At 37.6% G+C, this 14,067-nt stretch overlaps 1 protein-coding gene across 1 annotated transcript; it reads right to left on the reverse strand.

Moving 5' to 3' along the window:
• Positions 1 to 2,140: 2,140 nt before the first annotated feature.
• Positions 2,141 to 13,839, reverse strand: BNIP3 (BCL2 interacting protein 3). The gene is made up of 5 exons (XM_090153137.1): positions 13,624 to 13,839; positions 10,714 to 10,912; positions 7,626 to 7,775; positions 6,219 to 6,377; positions 2,141 to 3,964 (listed from the first exon to the last, which is right to left on the reverse strand). The coding sequence occupies exons 1-5, from the start codon at positions 13,661 to 13,663 to the stop codon at positions 3,910 to 3,912; spliced, it is 603 nt and encodes a 200-aa protein (XP_090009263.1). The 5' UTR covers positions 13,664 to 13,839; the 3' UTR covers positions 2,141 to 3,909.
• Positions 13,840 to 14,067: the final 228 nt, after the last annotated feature.

A 14,067-nucleotide genomic window follows, 5' to 3' on the forward strand; every position in this document is an offset into this window, starting at 1 on the left:
AAACTTTTGTACCACATCTCGCGATAAGATTCGATAATAAGCATTATCTATGGATTCTGGGAATGTAATTTTCCCCATGATAAATAATACTTAAACCTTCATTCGTAATGTATCCACCCCTCTAAGCTAAAAGCAGCAACAGCAGTCAAAGGCCTAAATAACATTGGGCCCCTAAAAGAATCCAGAAACAATCGACCTCATGCTTAGAAGAGTCCAAGGGACCTTGGTTACGCCACTGACAGATAACGGTGGGCCCCTAAAAGAATCCAGAAACAATCGTCCTCATGCTTAGAAGGGTCCAAGGGACCTTGGTCACGCCACTGACAGCAATGTCGGTATCATCAGAATTCGTTTATATTTTAAAGGGGTTTATTATGTAGACTGCTGTTGTCATTTTACAGTACCTGATGAAACAGTCTAAATGAAGATACAGCTTCCATTCTTGCGACGTTGGAAAGCGAAAATTCTAATACAGAAATCGCTTTTAAATAATAGTCAGTCGACGTTTTTTACCGGAATTGAGATAACAGGTACACTGATAAATAGAAACTTCAAGCTGTCAAATTTGAAAAAATATTGGTTTATTCCGGACGCCCCTTTGTTATTTTACAGCGCGACAGAACAATGTATTGTAAAAAAAGACTTTTGTGCTCGCCTTGTGTATGAAATTAGTTATCATTAAACGTCTAGTCATTGAAATGGAATTTTTAAAAGGGATTTGCTTTTCGTGCAACCAACACTTTGAAATTCCAGTGCATCTGCTTATTCTATGAAAAAGCCAAATCATAACCGTAACATTTAGTTGCGCTACACATCTCTAGTGGTAGCACTAAAATATTTCTGATTTCACAAATTTTTTTTGTGGCATCCCCCAGTTGCCAACTTCGAAAATTAAGAGATTAAGAAGTCTTATGAATTCCACGCCATAATGTCTTATCATTTTATAAGTTACGTCAGTTTCGCTAGCTTATTCACACTGTCAAGTTTATTGGAAAGATTTTCGAAGCAGAGTGCTTGACTTTTACATAAACGTTCTCGTCGCGTGTTTCTCTTATCTGTTCCATAGAATATTAGACTGACTTTCCCTCCTTGTATATTGGAAAGTTCATCTCGTCTGATGAACTGGTACCAGTTTCGTTTTTTCACGAATCTATTCCACGCTGAATAGATTGCGACTGCCTTTTCGTTCAGCCTCGGGGAATACAAATTCCAACACCCCCAAGTCTGCGAAGCTAAAGAACTTTTATATGGGATTGAGAGAGCCTTCAGATAGTCGATAATGGAAAAACAATAGCCCTAGACGCTCCAACATTTTTTTTCCGGGTTTGCCCTCATTTTTGGAGACTTCTAGGTCAAAGTATCAATTGAAAGTTAAAGCGCTAAAAAACTATCGACACCAATTTTCGGGAGAATGACACGACGGTTCAAGGCAAAACTGGGGAATGTATGTTGTCAGACTTGTTAGGACTAAAATAATCTTATGCCTTCAGGTGAATTAACCGTAAGCGTACATCCACGGTGTATAGAGTCCAACGCCATAAACACTTCAATAGAACTAATACAGCAAGCTGCAATTCGCTAAGAGGTATTAGTTTAAACAGTGGTTTGAAGTGGTGCGTCGACTCAAAAAAAACCGTTTAGGCCTAATTGTTAGTGTTATGGAATACTTTTGCGCAGGCGCGGTTCTAGGGGGTGGCCCAGTGGGCCCGTGCCCACCCAAAAATTTCTTACTTATATAAACTTCCATTCGATTTCCTCCCCCACAACCCTTATATTCCCTGAAGTATGGACCCACCTAAGAATAATTTTCTAGAATCGCCCCTGCTTTTGCGTCGACGAACGCTCTTTTGAAAAATGTAAAGGGGTTATGAGCTAAATCGAAAAATAGTTTTTTAAGGTAACTAGCGCCGATCACCTGTAAATATACTTCCTTTAAGAAAACAAATTACATCTAAAAGCGAATCTCAAGAATTTTAGAAGTCTTAGTACGAAAGGCTAGAATCTGGTTAGTTGACTTGGCTTTATTTATGGATTGTAATTGGTTTCGTTGGCTGGCCAAGCTTATGTGGTAATCGCGGCTTTTCAATCAAATAAATGAATGCAATTTTTCAGTTTAATTCACACCAACTTGCTTTTTACATTTCATCTACATCCAAAAACTAAACAATTTACGATTCTTTTTTGTATATACTGAACAACATTTGATTATAAAAATACTAAAAACAACCAATATAAACGCCGATAAAATTTCGAGTACAAAAAAATGTTAGAAATGATAAAAGACCGAAGCGAGCGTTCTTAAAAATTAAACCGAAACAAACATTTTCTAGCTAAAACTAAATATAATTAATTCTTAATAATTAAAAACTAATATATAAGTTAAAGCAACATTTAATATTTATTAAATACAAAATCGCCGTTTGCATTATATACTTTTTGGGCCATGTATCAAACATTCCGTCTGTCTTCTTTATAGTTAAAGGTTTTTCAATAACTCGGTTTTAAAAAAATTGTTCCTATGTACACTTTTTATAAGGCAATATCACAATCGCAAAATAAACGTTATTAGGAGACAGTGGTTTAAAAGTATCGAGATATGGAACCATATAGTGTTATCGCTTTCGTTTAGAACCATTCATTCCACTCTTTAAACTAAGCTTTGGCTATTTGAGAAAACTAAGTTTTCGAAATAAACTTGAACAAAAACAGTGTTTTTAAAAAATCAGGCTTTAAAATGTAATTACAGGAGTCTATAAAATTGATCCTTAAGTATGCCACTAATATTATTAACACGCTAAAATTTATTGAGAGCTATTCACGAGCTTCGGCACCGTTTTGCGTCAGAGTGCGTAGCCTTTGACAGGGCCTCGATGGGGGGCGATTTTCTTTATGATGACGTCACTCCGTAAACAGCTCCCAAAAAGACATACTTACTGACTAATACTATAGACTTATGGTAATTCCGAATAGTTTAACACCACTTTTCGCTACTTAAAGTGAACTATCAGAATATTGAAACGAATTAACCAAGTGTAGGAAATCGTATTTTTACGTCGGAATTGACTTTACGTAAAGTTATACCCTGGTTACTGAACTTTGAACTTCTTTTATACTTATGGGTACGACTACCAGCTATGAAAAATAGTGTTTCAAACTTAATAAATTACCGTAAAAATCGTGAGTGGGACACTGAGCGTACTCTCGTAAACAGTCGAAATATCCTATACGTAAAAAATGCACTAACATTTACCGGTATAAACTTACATATTTTTTATATATACTTTTGGTGAAAAACATTCAATTTTGTTTATATTAATAGTTTATCAAATGGTGTAATCCAAACTGTCGGTTCGCGCTATTAACATCGCGCTATTAGAGTACGTAACAATGGGTTGGAACTATATTTTGGAGCAAATCTTTTAGTGTGGAAAATTATATTTACAACGTTTATCATATGGGAATAATTCCAAAGGGTGAAAGAGTAGAGTAAAAAAAATCATGGGTCCGTGGAGAAATCGTAAGGAGTCGTTCGTTAAACGATTTTAACGCGTTACCGTGTTGCCAGAAGGTGAATGGGGGCTGCCAATAAAGAGGGTAAGCACCGCGTCTTTTGGGCACGATGACGTCTAAGAGAGAGCGCGCCAGTAAACGGCCGTCTTTGACGTCATTAGGCCACTTCACGCGCATTAAAGACCCGGTTTCGGCCCCCTTTTATGGCAACCCCCATTCTCCCGCTGGAATGACCGTGTACGTTTAAATTGTTTTACGGAACGACTCCTTATATTTTATAATAGTTTTTGGGCGTGGGTTTCATTTTTTTTTATCTTGATGTTATAAACGTTTGGAGGGGAACTACTTTATACGGAAACGTGCTAAATTGAATGGGGGCGTATTCTCAGGGGCACGTATTCAATCCAAAGGGATAGTAACTATGGCGTTGTTAAGACGTTTTCCCAATAAAATCCTGAAATACCAAAAAATATAATTAAAAAAAATTCCAAAGACAAAACAAAAAATATATAATTTAAAAAAATGCCAAAAACAAAACAAAAATTTAATTAAACAAAAATACCAAAAACCAAAAAATATATAATAAAAAAAACATGGTTTTACACGAGGAGGGTCATAGGACGGACAAGCAGAGCGTTAGCGTAAACCGTTTCCGTTCGCGCCCTGTAATGGAGCGTAACAGTATCACCGGACCTTAACCTCCCCTACAAACCCCAAAGAGTGGCGGTATTGATTTTGGTTTGCCTTTACTAAGAGCAAACTCTTCCTTCGAATAGGGTCGGAAGCGAAACGAGGCGCTTCGTTTACGCGGGAAGGCGTTGCTAATCGCGTGGTGGCGTCAACTTGGACTATAGACGACTCCGTTATTCGGAGAAAGGTCTCTGGCGCTTCGCTACTGCTACATGACGAGTGTAACGAACGTGCAGGCCTTTGGAAGTTTTCTATTCTTTTCCAACAAAGAGTTTCCATTCCGTCGTCCTCTCTGTCTTTATTATCGCGCTCTAGGAATCTTTTTCGTTTGGTTTTCTCGGGAAAAGTCCCGGAATTCTTTATAAATGGGGGAATGAATTTGAGGGTGAAGGAGCCCAATATTGTATTATTCCGTGGAAAACGTCGCGTTACGGATTGGAATATTATACGTCAATCTCGATATTTGACGGCCGATCCCCGGGGGAATTGACCGTATCGCCGTTAATGAAGTCGTTACCGAGGTACTTAGCGTCAAAGGGCAGTCTAGTCAAGGCCCTCCGGAGACCAGCTTTTCGCGTCCTTCGCTTAAGGGCTAATGGGCAAGCTCGTTTTGTTCCGATTGTCTATAAAACGATATTGCGAGGTATATAGGTAATATATCAAATTCTTCGCGGTCACAATCGAAACCGCTGAACCAGCTTGGGAATAACGAAATTTCGATAGGCCTAAAATAGGCCCAATTCTTCCGCGGTAAGTTTTGGAACAGTCGCGCGATGAAATACGACGAATGGCCAACTGCCAGGGGGGAATTAAATTAATGTTTTACAGGAAAAATATACGCGTTACTCATACGAATCAATACCCACCATCATATGTAACATAATTACTCATAAGTATGCCTCTGTATAACATTTCCATTGAAAAATATTCAATGAGACCTTGTTTCACGCGGACATACATTAAGCGGACCCAAAAATGCAAAAATGCTTATAATCCTTGCGCTATTGAAAAGGTTACCATGGAAATGAAATTATGTGATCGCGAGGCACGAGCTAAACTTGACATGGGCAAAGCCAGAAACGCGCGAGGAATTCTCACTAACTTCCGTTTCCCATCAGTAAAGTTGATGACGCGTATTTCGTCACGGAGTTGTAAGTGACGTAATTTACTTCATATCCCATGAACAAGGTTTCATTAACGAAAATGCTTTTATGGCATACTTATGAGCGATTATGTTACATATGCTACCATTGATAAAGAAATGTACATGTATGTCAAGCTATAGGATTCTTTCGAGGAAAACGCGTAATGCGTCAAAGAAAGAAGAGTTATAAGCGATTTTCCGTGTATAACATTGGAGAGAGAAATAAAAATAAATTACGTAACTACAAAATTATCGATAGATAATTAGGAGAGAATAGATTTCCATTAGCAACTCTAATCTGTCCCGCCTGTAACTTGACAGATAAAAACTGTTTTTAAGTCTAAATAAAGACCGTTAAGTAGTCACTGTGGCCCCCGTGACTGAACAGATGTTTGCACAATTGCGACAAAACTAACGCCTTCCAATTACTTTATCACAAGCGCCATTTAAATACGGGGGGGGGGGGACAACGTTGCCAGGTCCTGAAAATCAAATTATTGTACTTAAGCCAAAATATTATCGATTTCAGAAAAACATTATCGTAAGACTGAAAAATGGCGGTAAATTTTAATTTTGTGCGAATTACTGAGCTTAAACTTGTGAAACAAATTTTTAATAACACTTAAGAGTTCGGCCAATTGAAAACTTATGTATAAAAGATGCAGTGTTAACTGGTTTTCAGCCAAATTGAAAACATTATCGTACGTGTTATCTAAATTATCGAAAAATGCGTACAGTACGCCATTAAAAATATTGTACGTCCTAAAAATAACCTCGATTTTATCGACGTGTACAATAATTATCGCACGTCTGACAACGCTGGCGAGGGGGGGGGGGGCGAGGGGACTAGTAGAGAAGGGGGTAGAATACGTACCCGACTCCGGCTCCGACGAGTAAGGAGATGATATTGGTCAGGACCAAAACGGACAGAACTTCCGTGGAGAAGAGTCCTCTCTTGACCACTTTGGAATTCCTCAAACTGAGACGTCCGCTGGATTTGCCCAAATTCAATGGGTGTTGGAATTTCCAATCTCTATAATATAACAAAAGCACGAAGAACACTTTAGAAATCTATAGATAATTTTCGGGAGTTCTTTTAGTGAGTAAATTGACAAGGAGACTACCCGAGGTGGTTATCACCGATTCTGTTGAAACTCCGGGGTTAGGTAGACCTTATGGTAGTATGAAAATTCCCAAAGGGTAAAAATGCAATAAGCTTTAGCTTTAGTTTTCCTATGGCAACCGAAAATGTTTTTGATCTCTCCAATTAAAAAAGCATGGGATTTTCTCGGTTACCCAAATTTTGTTAAAATTTACAGTGGCGTAGCTAGCATGGGTGACACCCGGGGCGGATATCATGGTGGGCTACTTACTAGTCTCTATAGTTTGTGTTTTCACGGTCGGGTGTCACCCCCAAATCACGCCCAAACGGGTGGCACCCGGGGCGGACCGCCCCCCCCCCCCCCCGAGCGACGCCACTGAAAATTTAACCAAAATTGACCAACTTTACCCAAAATCCTTGATCAATTTTACCAAAAATCGGTCAAATTCATCTTTTTGGGTAAGTTTTGAAAATTTAATTTTGTAAAAAATTTTAACCGAGAAAATCCCATCCTTTTTTAAATTGAGTTTTTTTTCAGAGATCAAAAACATTTTCGGTTGCCATGGGAAAACTAAAGCCCATTGCAACTTTTCCCTTTGATAATTTTCATATTACCATAAGGTGAATCGGTGTCTTACTGACTTTTACTGTACAGGTTGTACAGGGTTGCCACTATATTTTCAGATTCTAATTCCCTGTACTTTTTTAAATCAAAATTAGACCATTTCATTTTTGTCAGAAGTTAATAAATTTACGTCAACTTATATTTTAGTATAAAGGTTGTTTTAACAAAAATAACTTTTATTGACGGCTTTTAAAATTCATTTTGCGCGTGAAAATACCTCTACATGTTATGGTCAAAAAAGCACGCAAAGAAGGCTGTGTGCCCAAGACATGTTACTGTCGCGGGCTAAAACGTCATTTCAAAATTCGTCAATTGCGTCGTTTAAAAAAATACCAGAACTTTTAAGCAACTAAATAATTGTCACAGAACTATAGTAAAATTATCTTCATAAAGGTTTCAAGATGAAATTAAAATCCATGACGTTTTACAAATTCTTAAAATTCCCTGAACGTTTTAGGCCCATTTTTCAATTCCCTGTTTTTTCACAAATTCTTAAAATTCCCTGACCTGAGGTAACCCTGTTAGGGGTTGGTAAAAGCAAATGCAAAGTTTACTTTGGAGGGCCCTGGTCGGGTCTACTGCTCCAGTCCCATATCCATTCCGTTCCAACTTGCCGATCAATTTCGGATGAGATATTGCTTTTGCCCCTCAGGAACTGGAACTCGTTGCATTCGCTGGCTGGGCTGTTTGGCGGACTTTTTGGGCTGTAAAAAATGCCATAATGTCACAATAGTACAGGAAAAATATGATTTAACGCGAAATGAAATAAGAGTTCCGAAAATTCACGATCTTATTGATTTTGGGGCTCCCTTTTCATGTAATTTCCACCATCTTGGAAAATGGCTCCTAAAATCATAAAAAATGCACCTAACTCGAATTCTACCAAACCGACTTTTGCGATGTAGAGCTTAAAATATAGCGTAAACCAAGTGGTACAATTTTATGACGTAGAAGCAATTAGTTTTCTACGAGGTTAGTATTACCATAATCCTATCATAAGGTTACCATAAGCAAAGGTCTAGGCCAAATTTTTGACGATCGCATACCCGTTATGTTCTCACAATGCATTTCTGAACCACACCTTCTAGAAGTGGTTATGCTGTCAACTATGCATTTCTGAAATAAATTTCGCGAAATACATTATGAATACAAGACGTACGCGAACGTTTTTGAACTTAGAAACACGCGGGATACATTTTCGCCGCGAGCCCTTAGCATTGTAGCCAAGGCTTATTCACAATTTTATCGCTTTAAAACTTAAAATTAACATTTATCTATGCTAAATTATTCATCGGAACCTAAAACTGGCTATTAGAAATATTGTGAGATTTAGACGCGTTTTGTGTGGATTTATCAACCCGAGCGTGGCTGCTCTACCAAAGTAAGATAATATTTTAAAAGTAGATATTTTGAAAAAGAAGATGTCGCTACTGCCCTATCGTCGTAGAGTGATGACGTAGAAGGCAAATTCGGATCACGCTCGGAGCAGTCCCAATGGAAAACGCCATAAGTTTCTTCTCGCATGGACAATGCCGTAAACATGGTGCTCTATACCAGACCTTCACTTATGGGGACCTTAATATGATAGGCTTATGGTATTAACAATAACGTTTTTACGGTCAGATATTTTCGCAACCATATATAAGACCTGACGTGATTGTTGAAGTTTCCAAGGACGGGATGTTTTCCTATTTATCGGAGATCGGGTAACGACTGGTTTTCTTAAATCATCCTGTAAATTCGTTCTTTTAAAGCGACGTACTGTAAAAGCTACAGTATTGGATTTCGTTCCCGGACACGGTGGAGGCTATCGTGGAAGAGATAACAGTTTTCAATAACTGTATGAAAAACAATGTACGTTCAGTTGCAATTGAAAATACATTATAGTCATAGTTATACTTTTTCCCCCTTCGAAACTTTTATGCAAATCTTGTCATAAGTGGATAGGCATATTTTATCTACCTCACAGGTACTTGATGGAAGAATTGTTAAAGGCCAATTTCCATTAAATATTAATAAGGATGTTTTCCCACTATTTATTATTAGCAACATTTTTCCCGACGTGATTTTTAACCTTGGAAATATAAACGACGTTTCGTGAATTTTGATAAGGTTCAAAGGCGTTCTTGTCACCCGCTCGGTAGGTGAAGTCTGTATTCGTAGCTATAAATACAGACTTTTAGTTGAGTTTGATCAGAAGTAAATGAACCAAAGTTATCAGACTACTATACTCCTCATGTTGGAGGTGTTTTCCTTATGAAGTTACATTTTTACCTCGAATTTGAAATTTTGCGCGCTCCTAGGCCGAAAAAAAACGTTTTTGTTTTTATGAAACCATTTTTTATACATAGAAATAGCTATGCCAACAATTCCCAAGTGCAATTTTTCACTTCAAAAGACGGGGATTTAAATTAGCTTTTATTTGGCTCGATTTTCTCATCATTTTCATAAGGAAAATGCCCTCCGATTCTGAGCGCTATAGACGCATTCACATATTGCCTACAGGGAAATATGCAAAAAGGGGCGAAAACCACCCGAGGTACCTTCCTATTTAATAATGTTTGAGGTAGATGGCGACACTATAAAGTTTATGAAAAACAAACTTTTTTTAAAAAGTTATTTATTAATTACTAAATTATAGTACTTTAAATTCTTATTAAAAATATATAATTTTTGTAATTTAAATTAACAATTAATTTTAACAGTAGTTAACACTCTCCGCCATAGATGGCACTACAATACAATTTTAAACTATCCAATCAGGGAAGATAATTTTGTATTTTAAATCTCGACATAACCGTTCTCCACTAAAAACTGAAAACTTTCAACCAATCGTTGAAAATCAAAATTATGAAGTCAAGTTGCAATCAGAGCGCCATCTACTAACAAATAACGCCATCACCACGTTACCTCGGATGAATTTTACCCCTTTAAAGTTGTCTCTGCCCCTTAAAAATTGTAAATCGATCTATTCAAAGAATATAAAGCCCCAGGAATGGAAGGATTGATATTATTGGCCGCGTGTTTTGGCTGAGCTAGAAACTTCCGGCAAAGCAAATCAGAGTAACCGGAAACGGTTACCGCAACCCGGTCTCTCTTTAAAAACGAGAGGCGCCAAAGTCCCACTAGACGGAGCTACACCTTCCATTCCTGGGGCTTTATATTCTTTGATCTATTTCAATAATTTCAGTTCATTTACTTCTGGTTTTATAGCATCAAGAACTTAAAAAAAATATTATTTTTCGATCGGTAGTACAAACTAGGAAAATCCTCCGAATTTAGGCGGTCTAAACCTTAGAAGATTTTTTCATTTACATTTAAAAGTTGTGTAGATTTCTGGACGGTGTTGTAATAACAGGCTGGCGCGCGTCGGATGATAAGCCGGGATGGACGTTGAAACCGGTTTTTATTTGTTTTCTCGACCCATATTTCCTTCTCCAAGAAAGTGAAACGATGGGGCAAGGCCCACGCGTAGGTTGGTATTTGGGCCTTGGCATTTCTGATTTTTTTTGTCGGTGTGGATTCTGTGGAAGGGAAGTGGCACTTAAAAAGGGCCTCGTGTCGACGCGTCCCAAATGGAATGGTATCACTTAAGAGTCTTAAAAGGGAGAAAGTTTTAAATTTCGAGTGTGTGTTTTTTACCTTCCTTTTCTGGAAGATCTGCGGCTGCCGATGGCCGAGGAATGGCTGCTTTCCCTTTGAGCTTCCCATAAGAGTTTTTCCATGTTACCATTTAGTATCGAGGAATTTGTCGATCCTCCGGCCAGGAAATGAATAGGTGTGCTTCTGGAGTGAGTCCCCTCGTTGCTCCAGCCTCCGGGACCAACTTCCACCCAGGATTCTAGACGGATTAAGAGTAATCCGTAAAGTAATTAATAGACGTAAACAACGAGCGTCATTGTCAATGACCGTATATAAATATTAATGCTTTTAGAGCTAATCGAATTGTTTTGTGGTTTTACAAAAACCACACGGTGATAAACGAAAAATCGTAAAAGTTGGCAGAAATCACGTAACAGGGATCTGGATACAAAGATTATACAAATATTAAATAAATAATCAGATAGGCTAATACCAAAAGTAAATAGGGGGAGAAAGTCTATCACTGCCTTCAGATTTTACCTTCCACCATGCTTGACACCCTTTTTAAAGAGCTAGTGATCACGTGATATTTCTAACCAATAAGGATAGCACATTACGCGCGAAGTAGTGCATTTGTGGTATTCCGGTCCGCGCTCAAGATGAAAATTTTGAATTTTATTGCCTGGCAACCATGTCACCGCCTCGCGATTTCAAATAGTCTCTCTGTCAAATGCTGACCATTATTTCATTCGATAACGGTTGATTCTAATTAAAAATTACTATATCAATTGTAAAATAAACAAAAAAATCTCGTAGCTATAGCTATTATTTCAATTAAACTTGCAAATTGTTAGGCCTTAGCATCGTAGATTTACCAATTAGTCCCGATCTCTGCTCTTAGATGGCGCCACGCTCTCCACGATTTAAGTGAGTGTTATTCTAGTTACGGTTTATTTCTTTTCAAAAGTCGTGTTATTATTTTTAAAATGTCGCATTTTAGTTTCTATCATATATCTACTTTATTTAGGAACTAAATTAACCAAATTATTTAATATTCACGTATTTTATAGATAACTATTTTTCATCGTGGACGAGTACAACCGATACCTTTGTGTCCTTTTAAAGAGGCGAGGGGGAAGTCATTTCCGAAGCCCAAAAATTTTACCCCTCAAATAACACGTCGTGCGGTTGGACCCAAGTGCGAGACTTTCTCCCCCTATTTACTTTTGCTAATACCCAAGGCAAAACCTTAGGCCTTAGTCAGCTAGCCTACCTTCGTAGAGTCGTTGTAAATACACTATCTTAATTTTAATATGTTGCGATTCGTCTTTCTGATTAATGGTTTGTGTACAATATTATATTTTTTTTGGGTATGATATGATTTGTAATTTGAGAACTATCCTAAAGAAGAGTTAATAAACCCGAATGAAATCTTTAACCGCGACTGGGACACCCGGACATTTCTACAAAGGAGCCGTATAATTAGCATTAGGCTGAACCTGTAAACCACTTCTTGGGGGAAGAAAAATTGTAACGATTTAGGTTCTCATGGAGCATCTAGTAACATTGCCATCAAATGCAATGCATTCGTAGTTTCGTAACAGTGAAGAATTATAAAAAAGAGTGAGCCAATATTTTCCTAAAACAGCCAGTTGCTCCATCGAGTGCTACAAATTCGCAATTTGAGAAAAACACGATCTCGGAAAGAGAAGAAATGTTTTGGCAATCTCCCCGCGATGCTGCTGATCTCGCCATTTCCCTCCAACTTTTTATTTCTCTTTTAAGACCGAAGGATTTTACATCTCACTGTTGCGAAAATACGTTTCCTTGGTAATCGGACAAAATGTGACTTTTCAAATTTCAGAATTTTTGAATCATAGACTGGTTATGCGGGCGACTAAAATATCTTAACGCTCGCGAAGCCAGCGAGGTAAAAGTATACGATAATTTGAATATAGTTGTAGAAATAGTCCAATATTTACGTTACTATTTTTGCCTCATATTCTGTAAAAACCCGTCAAAAGCGGGTTTTCAACAGGAAAATTCGACATTGCCAAAACGAACGTTCCCTCGGGGACAGTACTCCTGTCCTATAACGCAAGGTCAACAATCTAAATTACACGTACAAAATCACGTAGGCTTTTGAGCCCAAGAGGGCAGCTACTCAGTTAGGTTGAGCGGAAATGCATTCAATACGTTAGCGTTGAATGATAAAAATCATAAAAACAGATGTTTCATTTTAAATCAAAATGGAATGGCAGTTCCTGGCCGCTAGTGAAAATTAATATTTCGATATTTTCTCTTCTTATCAGTAGATTTATAGGGCTCTTGATTAAGAGATGGGTGTTATTTTCTTTCGAAATACATCATCCGTTTTCAGGCTCACGCAAGAACAATTACGTTTACTTCTCAGTTCCCAAAGAAAATGGGGGAAAAGGGTTCAAAGCTCTAAATTTTTAGCTAGCGCGAAATAACATTTCCTATTATCATAAGACAAAATATGACAACCACTAAATGAATGCAGCCTTTGCCTATGAAAACCATATTGTTAGATTTAAAATTATATTACGTAGACTATAATTTAAAATTCTTCACCTATTATACAATGCGCGGAAAAAAACAAATAGCTGGCAATCTATTCTAGACTAGCAAAGTAGGCTTATCACTACAAGATAAACATCTACCAACGCAGTTAGTGGGTTTTGTTACAATGCGCCTTTTCAAATAAGGTAGTTAAAGCAATTGTAGATTATAACTAGGCTAAAATAACGTTTTGATGATGAATTTCAACGTTTGTTTCGCGTTGTTATAATGAAGTGGGCCCAAAAAGTAAAAACTGACAAAACGCGAATTTTGACAGTTGCTTCCCAACGGGAGATTCGTTGGGATTGGATGGCAAAGTTACGCGTACGCATTTTTTAGCACAGCTGAGTATTCTCCCGCGCAAAATAGCACAAAATTCATCCTCACCGTTAAGAGACTCTTCTAAGCTTTTAGGCGTCGATGTCATTTTTAGATATTCGTTTAATATATCCAGATTGTTTCTTTTCGCTCTCTTATAAGTAAATGAAGCTCTTTAGTACTTGTTTCGCGACGACACTTTCCGTCCGTTTTGTTTTGTGTACATTCCTTATGGAGAGTCAGCTATCACGTGATGTAAACAGAAAATGTTCCGTGTTTCTGATTGGCCTGCCAAATGACGTGTTTCTAGTGCCACGCGAAGAGTAAACACTTTCGATACGTAAAAATTAAATTATTCCGTAACGTTTTCTAGGCAAAAGTGCTTTAGGTATATTATTTATCTGAATATATACTAGAAAAATCAATCACTATATCAAATGTCGAAATAACAACGCCTTTTGGTATAAACTAAAGTAAAACGCACTATTTATCGCACTTTTGTGATGATGAAAC

Source organism: Leiobunum rupestre, chromosome 7 (assembly GCF_980474605.1).
Source record: "Leiobunum rupestre chromosome 7, qqLeiRupe1.1.hap1, whole genome shotgun sequence".
NCBI classification, from domain to species: domain Eukaryota; kingdom Metazoa; phylum Arthropoda; class Arachnida; order Opiliones; family Sclerosomatidae; genus Leiobunum; species Leiobunum rupestre.

What these genes read in the sequence shown, in the direction of transcription:
- BNIP3 (XM_090153137.1), bottom strand. Translation starts at nt 13,663, where the DNA reads ATGACATCGACGCCTAAAAGCTTAGAAGAGTCTCTTAACG. An exon ending in CCCGACCAGGGCCCTCCAAA is followed by an intron (nt 6,378 to 7,625) that starts GTAAACTTTGCA and finishes GTTATATTATAG; the next exon opens with AGATTGGAAATTCCAACACC. An exon ending in CTCGTCGGAGCCGGAGTCGG is followed by an intron (nt 3,965 to 6,218) that starts GTACGTATTCTA and finishes TTGGTATTTCAG; the next exon opens with GATTTTATTGGGAAAACGTC.